The sequence below is a fragment of the Propithecus coquereli genome, unplaced genomic scaffold (genome assembly GCF_000956105.1).
Source record: "Propithecus coquereli isolate 6110/MARCELLA unplaced genomic scaffold, Pcoq_1.0 Scaffold302, whole genome shotgun sequence".
Lineage (NCBI taxonomy): Eukaryota > Metazoa > Chordata > Mammalia > Primates > Indriidae > Propithecus > Propithecus coquereli.
The window spans coordinates 2,503,330-2,515,610 of NW_012148642.1; the positions used below are offsets into that span (position 1 = coordinate 2,503,330).

General features: G+C 48.2%; 1 protein-coding gene across 1 annotated transcript in view; it reads left to right on the forward strand.

The window, feature by feature from the left end:
• KLRG2 (killer cell lectin-like receptor subfamily G, member 2) overlaps positions 1 to 4,459 on the forward strand; it is a 27,242-nt gene extending 22,783 nt beyond the window's left edge. The window contains exons 4-5 of the mRNA XM_012649762.1: positions 3,756 to 3,859; positions 4,339 to 4,459. Of these exons, the coding sequence (XP_012505216.1) occupies positions 3,756 to 3,859; positions 4,339 to 4,459 (225 nt within the window). The remainder of the gene's footprint in view (positions 1 to 3,755; positions 3,860 to 4,338) is intronic.
• Positions 4,460 to 12,281: the final 7,822 nt, after the last annotated feature.

The following is a 12,281-nucleotide window of genomic DNA, read 5'->3' on the forward strand; positions in this document are numbered from 1 at the left end:
CCGCCTCGGCCTCCCAGAGAGCTAGGATTACAGGCGTGAGCCACCTTGCCCGGCCCATGTGTTGGAAACTTAATCCCCAAATTCATATGATGATGGCATTTGGAGGTGGGGCCTTTGGGAGGTAATTAGGATTAGATGAGGTCATCAGGGTGGGGCCCCGTGATGGGGCCGGTGGCTTTATCAGAAGAGAAAGAGAGACCTGAGCTGACATATGCTCTTGTGCTCCCGCCATGTGATGCCCTCTGCCATGTCATGACGCAGTAAGAAGGCCTTCACCTGATGTAGCCCCTGACCTTGAACTTCCCAGCCTCCAGAACTGTAAGAAAGAAATTTCTTTTCTTTATAAATTACTCAGCCTGTGGTATTCTGCTCTAACAACAGAAAACGGACTAAGACAACGACTTTCAGGCCACAACCAGCATCGGGGCCATGTCCTCTCCCTACTCCCGTGGCAGACTCAGTAAAGGGTCTCTAGCATCTTCCCATTTTTCCCATGTAAAAATCTGCTGGCAGCAATGTTTTACAGCAAACATGGATTATTTCATAACTAGGAATAGCATTTATTTTCTAAATGTCCTACAAGTAACGTGCTGTGATTGCAGGGGAATGGTAGCCCATGAGGGCAAGAGGCATTCCGTATAGATCGAGTTCTGCCCACAGTCTGGGCCAGGCCCTGAGTTGTTATAATTGAGGTGAGAATGGGCTATGCAGAGAAAGTGTCGTGGGCTCCTACACAGAGTGACCTGGCCCGGTTGCAGCTGCAACATGAAGGCCAGTGGGAATGTAGGTGGGTCCAAAGGTGGATCCTTAGAAAGTGCCTGGAGTTGGGTCAGGGCCGAGCTGGGCAGGGATTTTGCAGCCCAGCATAATTTTCCATCTCCCGAGAGAGACCAATTGAGCGCAGCAAGTGCCACCAGGAAGCCAGTGAAACAGAGTCCCCGGCCCTCCAGCCTCCCATGCTGGTTTCAGCCCAGAATGACTCTGGACTTGCTGAACAAATCACCTCCCTATTGCTGGTCAGTTCTCAAGGGGACAGATGGGTTTAACTACCCAAATTGCAAACAGCCTGAGATAAAGAATTTTTTAAAACAAAGTGCATACAAGATCAATCATTTGCAGCTTAAGTAAACTTGCAGAAAACATATCGCAGTCTGGGTAAGCCCCTTCCCTGTAAAAAGACCGAAGCTAAGATTCGAGATCCAGGCAGCTAAAATCTGCAATGCGGTGGGTGTGGAACTCTGGAGCCCTCCCGAGTTCAGGACAAGGGCAGGATGGGGAGGGATGGCCGAGGACACACACAGGCCCAGGGATACGCCAGGGGCCGAGGTACCCGCAGCTGCAGGACGAACACGGCTCATCTTCCCCAAGAGCCCATTTTTCTCAGGATTAGGAAAAAAGAGAAAGTCTAGGTGCTCACCATTGGTCTAATAGCAACTGTGCTCTGCGGGGTAGAGGAGGGAAGGAGCCCATTGCAGTGCATGTTGAACGTGGCCACATCCTGATTAACAACAGATTAAAACAGGACTAAATACACATCCTAAGATTTAAAAAATTAATTAATTTGAAACATTTTAGTGTTAAAACAGAAATGTATGAAGACAGAAAGAATGGTGGCTGCTGGGGGATGGGAAGCTGTTTCATGGGACAGTTTCCGTTTGGAAAGATGAGAAAGTTCTGGAAACGGATGGTGGCGATGGTTTCGCAACAACAAAGACATACTGAATGCCCTCAAACTGTACATGTATAATGATTAAAAGGGTCAATTTTATGCTACAAATTTTTACCACAATTTAAAAAAAAGAAAAGAAACATGTGAAGGCATAAAAAATAATTTTCCTTCATTCTAAGATGTAAAGTTCCAGTTCATTCTGCTCAGGATCACGTTCTGGCACCACTTGGGAGGAGCCACAGTTTAAGGCGGTGGAAGCCCTAGGATCTCTTGTGCCACCATGAGAGAACGGGCCTCTAAGCCACATATTACCCAGAAGTTCCTGGAACTTATTTATAACTCTAGGCTATGCCTGTCCCACACCGTAACTCTTGCTCACAATGAGAACTGGAGACTGACTGCTAGGAGGAGAAGGGAACAAATGTAGGGGTGGGGCGGCAGGGACAGGCTTTCAACTCCTGCACGGAGAGGCCCAGAGGGGAAGGAGGGAGGTGGTTCCCTGCGCTGGGTGCTAGGTGCTCACGGTGCCACAGTGAGCCGCAGTGAGCGACACAAGCTCCCGGCCCGCACCAAGGTCACTGTCTACCGCAGGAGCCCGACAGGCCATTAAAAGGCGGCACAGCAGCTGGGTTCTGTGCAGGTTAAGGGAGCCCAGGGCAGGGAGGCGCCCCCAGCTCACCCTGGAGTGGGTCAGCCTGGCATCCCTACAGCAAATGACCCTTAAGCTGAGACCTGAAGGATGGGGTAAAGTGGCATCCAAGGGACAACCAGCACTCCAGTGCTTGCTTTCTAATTCCCAGGGTTTATTTACAGAGGTTTACCTTTGTTAATTCACGCAGTTTACAGGGAAGAAGAACAGCATGTGCTAAATTCGACACCGCTCATCTCATCCGAATGGGTGCGAATATGCGCTGCTTGACGCCGTGAGCAATGTGTACTCGCTGGCGCGGCCTGCTTTTTTTTTTTTTTAATTTGGCATGATTTTATATTTACATTTTTCCACATAACTGCATTTTCTATGTACTTGTCATCTTTAATAGCACTGTAATTTTCCATCATGTTGACATCCTGTAATTTGCCTCGTTATTTCTTGATTACTGAGCATTTGGGTAGTTTCAATTTTTTCTTTATAAATAGCACTGTGTTATCTTGGGATAAGTTCATTTTCTCCCCTTTATGTTCTTGGATCTATTCCCCAGAGTGAAGCCACCCGCGCGCAGTAGGAATGGAGTTGCTGCGCTTGTTTCGTACGTAGCACCAATTGTGCTCCAGAAAGACCGAGCTGCCCCAGCTCCAAGTCCCCACACTGGGACTTATAATTTTTAAACATGTTTTTCCAACTTAAAAAATCTTTAATGCATTTTTAAAAACATCAAGTCGTTTTTGCTTTTGTCGTTAAAAATAATGTGACATTGAGGACAAATACTTAAAAGAAAAAGTCATCTCTGACAGCTCACTAACAATCTTGCTTTGGTCTTTGCTGCTCCTTGTGTGACCCCTTCAATGTGAATACGTTTGTTATTACGGTCACGCCACGGTTTTGATTCAGCTTTTCACGTAACGAACTGTAACTCTTTCCCCACGTTACTCCGTGGGCTCCGCACTCGCCTTTTGTTAAAGGCCTTGATACTATTGCACTGAACCGAGGCCAGGTCATTATGCTCTTGTTGGCAACGCTATTGTCAGCCTGCACCCAGGCGCCTCTGCGGCTTAATCAACGCCCAGCATGAGCCTCGCCCAGTTGGGCCATCTGCTGTCACCTGGGTGTGTTTGTCCCCACTCCCCTCACGCCCCCTTCCTTGTCTCTCTGCTCACTCATTGTGCATCGTGCGTCTCTCAGTGGGGACTGGTGTTCACATCCCCTTGGCTGAGAGGAGGTCGCCCTTATTCCTGGTCCCCAGTCCTGAGCACAGCGCCTGGCAACCAGCAAGCACCCAGTACCTGATGTCCTGTGAGCGTTGGGTTGAGCTGATCCTCTCCTCTGGGTGGGCCGCTGGGACCCTGCAGAAACCTCAGGGGAAATGGACGCCCCAAGTGGGCCGCGCTGGTGTCCAGAGAAGAGTGACCAGCCTGCTTTTCTCCCCAGGACTTCCTGAGCAGATACCCGGTCACCAAGTACTGCTGGGTAGGGGCCCAGCGAGGCCCCCAGGGCTGGCACTGGATCGACGGGTCCCCCCTGCCGCCGCAGCTGTGAGTGACCATGGGCTTTCTCCTCCTCTGCCAATGCCCCATCTCCATCTGCTCTTCTGGATCCTCCGTTTGTCCCCAGATTCAGCCTCCTTGCTCCACCCCCAGCCTAGGGGGCCACTCGGGAAACCAACTCCACACCCGAGCTTGGGGGCTGGCATTAGTTCAGTCCCCGTTATTCCGTCCCGTGTCTGGGTTTCTGGTGCATTCATCCGAGCAGGACTGTCACCCTAGTGTTACAGATGCAGGGTCAGCAGCTCAGGGCAGGGTGGTCACCCAGTGCCACATGGCTGATCAGCCAGGGGCCATCCTCATGGATGTCTTATGGCTTCTGCTTGAGGCTCTTTCCAGACAGTCCCCTGCCTCCGGGCAGAGACTCCCACGGTGCCCAGGCCAATAGGGGAACAGGCACACAGGCTGCAAGGGCCTGCGCGGGGAAGGAGGCCCCGGCACCCTGATCTCCCATCTCTCCCCCTTCCCAGACTCCCAGAGGATGATGAGGACAACCCGGATCTCAGCTGTGCAGGCCTGGAGGAAGGCAAGCTCGTGGCCATGGACTGCAGCTCTCTGAGACCCTGGGTCTGTGCCAAGGGGACCAAGTGACTTGGGCTCCGCCCATCCTAGGCCTGTTGGGGAGCATGCAGCAACCCCCCCAGCACAAGCAGATTAGAGCTGGGCTGCCTCCTTCTGGACCCAGCTTCCAGGTCCCCTGCTCTGCTCAAGGGGTGCCCGCCTGAGCAACCCCAGGAAGCTGGCCCCCAACACAGGAAGATCGCATCTGAGGGGAAGGAGGTTTTCTGTGGCCTCGGGTCTGAGCACCAGCTTTAGTCTCCAGCTTCTGAGGCTGATCGGTTCGGTGGCTTTGGGATGTTTTTCAGCTTTTCTGAGGCTTGATTTCTCCCTCATTAAAATGGCCATTTCCCACCCTCCCCCTTCCACACCCCATCTCACCCCCACCCTTCCACTCCCGCAGGGAAGGGCCGGGCTGACCATCCGCCGCTCCCCGAAACTAGTCCTCGCCGCTGGCGGCAGTGGGGTCTGGCAGGGATGACATCGCCGCTGTAAGTTCCATTTGCGGCAGCTGTGCGCACAGCTGGCACAGCTTCCAATAGGCTGCGGAGAGCAGCAAGCAAAAGACGCCGTCGGCCCCCGACGGGGAAGCAGGAGGTTTCCTTCCCTGCCCTGAGAGTCGGCAGAGGGTCGGCAGACACCGAGGTTCGGGGCACAGATCCAGTATGTGGGGCTGGCGGGGCCCTGGCAAGCCGATCCCGGACGAGAGAGAGGACAGGCCCGCCCGGTGGGGAGAAGCCAAGTGGCCCAGCTTGGCAGGTGGAAGTTGCTGCCAAGCGTGGGGCCCGCGGGAGGAAGGCGATGGGAGAGACGTGGGCAGGCTCGAGTCAGCTCTTCACTCAGCTGCGGGGATGAGCGGCCTGGAGACGTCTCTGTGCCGGGGCTCAGTGAAAGCCTTCGGGCAAGAGGGCAGCGGGAGGGCTTCAAAGCCAGACCTCACATTCCAAATCCCTCTGCAGTGGAGAAACCTTTGTTGGTGCATTTGAACCCAGAGCTCATCTGGGAGAAAGGGATGGACGGTCCTAGGTGAGAGAAGTTTCCCACACTCCTGGGATGTAACAACAAAAAAGAGAAGGACATTTCCTGGCCAGATGCGAATGGGTGGCGGAGGTAGGGCGGGTGCCAGTCACAATACTTTGTGCGCGGGCAGGAAGCCGCGCCTGTTACCACCCCACCCCCTGCATGTGTTCCTAGTGTCTGTGCCTAGAAAGATGACATGTGTGTGTAGGTAATGAGTTTACAGAAGTATATTAAGTTATTTAGCCGCCTTAGTACCATCCAGAGAAGGAAAGTGGTTTGCTCCAAGTCACCCAGCTAGAAGGGGGAGGTCTAGAATGAAAGCCAGTTCTGTCTCACACGTGTGGCCTTCTGACCGAATCCAAATTTTACAAAACAAATCCTTTTAATAAAGGGATTTGTTCTGTGAAGTTTGGATTCAGCCGAGGGGCCACACTTGGGGACTTGGAGGGCCACATGTGGCCTTGAGGCTGCAGGTTCTCCCCCCTTGGAGAAGGATGTCGGTGGCTGCTGAGTGGGAAGCCGTCAGGTGGAGTGAGGGGGAAAGGAGGTACCAAGTTATTTTACATGTACTTCGATCACTGCTTCAATTATCTATTGCACTATATCAAATTGTTCCAGACTTAGCAACAACTACTTCTCCGAAAAGAACTATTTTTTCCCCTCATGACTCTGTGGATTGGCCAGGCAGTTCTTTTGCCTTAGGTGGTATTGGCTGGAGCCCTGGGATGGCTGGAAGGTCCAAAATGGCCTCACTTGCTTGGCCAGCAAGGAGGGGCTGACTCCCAGCTGGGGCTTTGGTTCCCACACATGCACCGCTCCTCGTGGCTGCTTGGGCTTCCTCATAGCATGGCAGCTGGGCTCCAGGAAGGAGCATTCCCAAAGAGGGGACAGCAGATGCTGGATCTCTTAAGGGCTAGCCTCAGAAGTCACCCAGTGTCACATACGCCACATTTCATTGCTCTACAACAGGTTATGGGGCCAGCCAGTTTCAAGGGGAAGAGAAATACATCACTGTGCTGTATCCGGCTCTAGCTCTTACTACTTGTCCTCTCAGGCTGGAGTGCAGTGGCATGATCATAGCTCCCTGCATCCTCAAACTCCTGGGCTCAAGCGATCCTCCTGTCTCAGCCTCCCAAGTAGCTGGGACTACAGGCAAGTGTCACCACGTCTGGCCAATTTTTTTTTATAGTTTTTGTAGAGATGGGGTCCCACTATGTTGACCAGGCTCAAGGCAGCACTGGCTGAAATATCTCATGAGCTAAAAACAACATCCAACACAGTTGTTAACTTTTAAACTGACTAATTATGTCTGAAATGTTTTGCAATAAAAGTCATTTTTTAAACCTTGTGGGGCTTTGAATTCAGCAAGGTAATTGTTAATGTACAGCTGTGCTCAAAGAAAAGAGAAATCCCTGAAAAAAAGAAGAGAGTTGAGAGCCAGACCAGGTAGGGCATGAGTTGGTTTTCTGACTCACCCATGAGGTGAAGTGTTAGTCTTGTGAATTATGGGCTATTTTCGAGCTTACGTGGAACAAGAGCTGTGGCCTTAGACCAACACAAAGTGGGGAGGTTGATCTATTTAAATCCAGGAGTTGCAGGGTTTGCCCTCAGTGGAAGGCTGGAATAGAATAACAGTGGGATGTCAAGGAAGCACATCTGTCTCTCCCTGGATGAAGAGTTTCCACTAATAATGTGAAACCCTAAGGCTGGGTCTCCATTAGCATAGGATTTGAATTTAGACTATCTGCATGGCCCAGAAGCTTCTAACCTGAGAAATTGCCATCAGTAAGTATTGCTCTAGGCTTGGTGACACACATGGACTCTTTAGCAGAAACCAAGGCAAAATTGCTCTGGAGGGGTGTCCCCATAACCCACTGTTAGAAATCCTAATGGATTATGAAGTGGAGGGAACATTCTAAAGATGCACTGACTATACAATTAAAGACACAGAAAAGCTTTGAAACAAGAAAACAACACTATGAAAAAAGACTAGACAGAGTTTTAAAAGAACCAAGTAGAATTTCTAGAAATGAAAAATGCAACTGTTGGTATTAAAAGCTGAGAGGACAAGTTAAATAGAAGATAAACACTTGAGAATTAAGTGAACCAGAAGATAAATCCAAGGAAAGTACCCAGAATGCATTACAGAGAGATGAAGAGACAGAAGAAAAAAATGGGAAGGTAGGAGACATAGACAATAGAACACATGCAAAAGATCCAACATAACATCCATAACGGAGATTTTTAACCTTTTTTTGTGCCATAGATCCCTTTTCAGAATCATGTATTTAAAGGTATGAAATAAACAGAAAATTATGGAAAAAATCCAATTATGTTGAAATACCATTACCAATATGCTTTGAAGTCAGCCCAGTTGAAGTACACATTACATGCAACGAAATGCATGCATTTTAAGGATGCAGTTTAATGAATTTTGATAACTGCACTGCCCCTGCCACCACACTAATGAAGGTTCCTGTTAATTCCCCAGTCCCTACCCCTGCCCAGGAAACTGATTTGCTTTGTCACAATATATTAGGGATATATTCATGCACTTTTCATCTAATAAGATGCCACACAGCAGCTAAAATAAAATACCATAATTTCTGTATATAAATTTTGGACCTAACTGGCTGACTGAATTCCCTTATTGTTTGTATTCATTTTCTGGTAGTCTTGATTTTCCAGATAGTCATTTCATCTGCAAATAAGGGTAATTTTACTTCTTGCTTTCCAAGTGGTGTACAAATGTCTTCCTATTTTTTTTCTTTCCTCTTTTCTTTTTGTTTGAGACAGGGTTATGCTCTGTCACCCAGGCTGGAGTGCAGTGGTGTGATCATAGTTCACTGCAGCCTCAAATTCCTGGGCTCAAGTGATCCTCCCACCTCAGCCTCCCAAGTAGCTGGGACTATAGGCATGCGCCACCATGCCTAGCTAATTTTTTTATTTTTTGTAGAGATGGGATCTCGCTATGTTGACCAGGCTGATCTTGAACTCCTGGCCTCAAGAGATCCTCCCACCTTGGCCTCCCAAAGTTCTGGGATTACAGGTGTGAGCCACTGTGCCCAGCTCTTCCTATTTTCTAACTGCATTGGCTAGTATCCTTAGGACAACATTAAGTGATAGTGATCACAGTCCATGTCCTTAGGTTTCCTGACTTTAATGGGAATAATTCTGTTTTCCCATAAAGCATGAAGTTCACTTTGGGGTTGAGGGGTGTGCGTGTGTGTACATCTATTCCTATCATGTTAAGATCAGTTTTATGAAATATCTTTTCAGCATCTCTGGAAGTGATCATGTAATTTTTCTTTTTTGATCTTTTTAACAGTGAATTAAAAGTTTTCCTAAAATTGAATGCATTTTGGAAATTTACTCCCTCAGTTATGGTGTTTAATTCTTCAAATATGTTGCTGGAATCTATTTGCCAAAATTTCATGTCAAAGTTTTATAGCATACAGCCATGTGCTGCATAATGACATAACAACATTTCCTTTTTTTTCAGAGACAGGGTCTCGCTCTGTCACCCAGGCTGGAATGCAGTGGCATGATCAGAGCTCACTGCAGCCTCTAATTCCTTGGCTCAAGCGATCCTCCCACCTCAGCCTCCCAAGTAGCTGGGACTACTGCACAACCACGTTTCAATCAGTGATGGACGGCACGTATGACAGTGGTCCCATAAGATTACGAAGGAGCTAAAAAATTTCTATCCCCTAGTGCATTACTCACGTGTGTGTGGTGATACTGGTGTAAACCAACCTGCGCTGCTAGTCGTATGAAAGTATAACACATATAGGAGGATCACTTCACTAGAGCCCAGGAGTTTGAGGCTACAGTGAGCTATGATGGTGTCACTGTCACCCAGCCTTGATGACAGACCAAGACTTTGTCTCAAAAACAAAAGTATAGCACGAACAGTTATGTACAGTACATAATACTTGATAACTATTACTGGTTTATGTATAGACTATGCTATACTTTTTATCATTATTTTAGAGTATAGTCCTATTTATACACATATAAAAAACAGTTAACTCTAAAACAGCCACAGACAGGTCCTCCAGGAAGTATTCCAGACGAAGGCATTGCTATCATAGGCGATGACAGCTCCGTGCGTGTTACTCATCTTGAAAACCTCCCAGTGGGACAAGATGTGGAGCCAGAAGACAGCCGTATTGCTGTTCCTGACCCTGTGTAGGCCTAGGCTAATTTGTGCGTTTGTGTCTTAGTTTCTAACAAAAAAGTTTAAAAAGCTTATGGAATAAGATTGTAGAGAAAGAAAATTTTTTTGTTCAGTTGTAAATGTGTCTGCGTTTTAAGTATTATTACAAATAAGTCAAAAAGTTAAAAAAAAATTTATAACATGTTATCGTAAGCGAAGGTTAATTTATTACTGAAGAAAGTTTTTAATAAATTTGGTGTGGCCTAAGTGTACAATGCTTATAGAGTCTGCAGTAGTGCCAGTAATGTCCTGGCCTTCCTGGTCACTTGCCACCCACTGAGTCACCCAGAGTGACTTCCAGTCCTGCAAGCTCCATGCCTGTTAGGTACCCTGTACAGATGTTCCTTTTTTTTTTTTTTAATCTTTTATACTGTGTTTTTACTGTGCATTTGCAATGTTTCAATACACACCTCCCCATTGTGTTCCAGTCGCCTACAGAATTCAGCACGGTCACATGCGTCCAGGCGTGTAGCCCAGGAGCAGCAGGCCGTAGCACACAGCCTAGGCCTGCAGCGGGCTGTCCCATCGAGGGTTGCGGAAGCACACGGCGTTCACACAACCACACAATCGCCTAAGGGATGCATTTCTCAGGACTTATCCCCGTTGTTAAGTGACACGACTGTATTTAAAATGTATTTGTTCTGAAGTTTTCTCCTTTGAATGCTGTTATTGGGTTTTAATATTAATGACATGCTCACGTCATTAAAAGAATCACGGGCTTTTTGTTGTCTAATCTCTGGAGTAGCGTAAACTCCACCCGTGTGCTTGGCAGGGAAAGCAGGGTCGTGCTCAGCGTCTACTGGGGTCTACTTCTTTGTCCAAAGACTGTTTTCTTTTTAAGTTAATTAATTTTTGCTTTTAAAAAGTTCCTGCCTTCTCCTTTCCTAGGATTATTGGGATTATGTCGAGGATCTTCAGGTGGGAGAGGAGCGCGGGTGTCCAGGTGGGCCCAATGTGATCACCGGCGTCCTTAAAGCCACGGGGCGGGGGCAGTTTGACGCCGGACGCCGGGGGCTCGGGGAGGAGGGAGGTTGGAAGGTGGAAGAAGGGCCCTGAGCTGAAGAATGCAAGTGTCTTCTAGAAGCCGGAGAAGGCAGAGAGCAGGTTGTGCCCAGAGCCCCCGGGAGGAAACAGCCACACTTCTGACCGCCCAACGGTAAGTTACAAATTCGTGTTTTAAGCCACGGCATTTGTAGCAATTGGTCACAGCAACCACAGGACACTAATCAACTATATCACAGCTTAAAAAATATCTTTTATAACTGTATATGAGTATAACTGATTTCCTTTGTAATCCTGTGTATTGTATGCATTTGAAAACATTGTTTTAAGAAGGAATCTATAGGCTTCAGCAGGCTGCCCGAGGAGTGCGCGGATCCAAAGAGCGTTAAGGATTCTTGACCTCCGTTTGCTGCCTTGCAATTTCATCTGGTGTCGTGGCTTTAAATACCACCTACAAGCCAGTGACTCCAGAGATGTGTACCTTCAGGCTGGGCCTCTCTTCTGAACGCCAGGTCTGGTCCCTGCCAGGCCTCCTGTCCCCTCTTCCCTGGGCTCGCTCCTCTCCAGCTGCTTCCCAAGCCCCTCATTGCCTCCTCCGTCCCTGCTTCATTCCCCTTCCAGGCTGGGGTCACCTGCTGGGAAGCCACACGTGAAGCCCGTTGTGGGGCCTCTGCCTGCAGTCCCAGCTATAGGGAAGGCTGAGGCGGAAGGTGGCTTGAGTCCAGGAGTTCGAGGCTGTAGTGCGCCATGATCACACCTGCGAGTGGCCACTGCACTCCCACGAGGCAACATAGTGAGACCCTGTCTCACAAAAAAACCCCAAAACCCATATATGTATGCTTGTGTATGTGTAAACTCCATGAGAATAGGATTTGTCTATGCGTGAATCCATTCTTAGTGCTTAGAATAGTGCTGACCCATAGCAAGTGTTTAATTCCCATTAGTGGAAGGAAGGTGGGAGGGAGGAACCTTCCTGAATCCCTTTGTGTTCGGTCGATCTCTTGCATACAGTTTACACTGGCTTTGCTTTGTTATTCAATCTAAGACTGACTATAATAGGGGAGCTTAGTCCACTTGTATTTCTGTATAAGAGAAAATATGTTTGGGTTTAGCTCTGCATATTTATGTTCAAAATATTTCACTGTTTGGTCTGTGTTTGCTTTGTAGGGTAAATATCTTATAGTTTGGAGGTTTTGTGTCTTTGTACTAGTGATTGCTTTTATGTCACATTAGGCTGCTTAGGGTGCCATGACAAAATACCCTGGACTGGGTGCAAGGAAAACTTAAATCACAGAAATGTATTACCTCACAGTTCTGGAGGCTGGAAGAGATCAGGGTGCCAGCATGTTGGGCTCTGGTGAGGGCTACCTTCTTACTGCCCTCACATGGCACAGAAACAGAGCAAGCTCTTTCTTGTCTCTACTCATAAGGGCACTAATCCCATCATGAGGGCTCCATCCTCATGACCTCATCTAAACCTAATTACCTCCCAAGAGCCCCACATCCAAATACCATCACATTGGGTGTTAGGGCTTCAGCATATGGATTTTGGGGGGACACAGTTCGGTCCATAGCATATATGTTTACAAAATTCTAGGTCCTCTATTTCTTTAA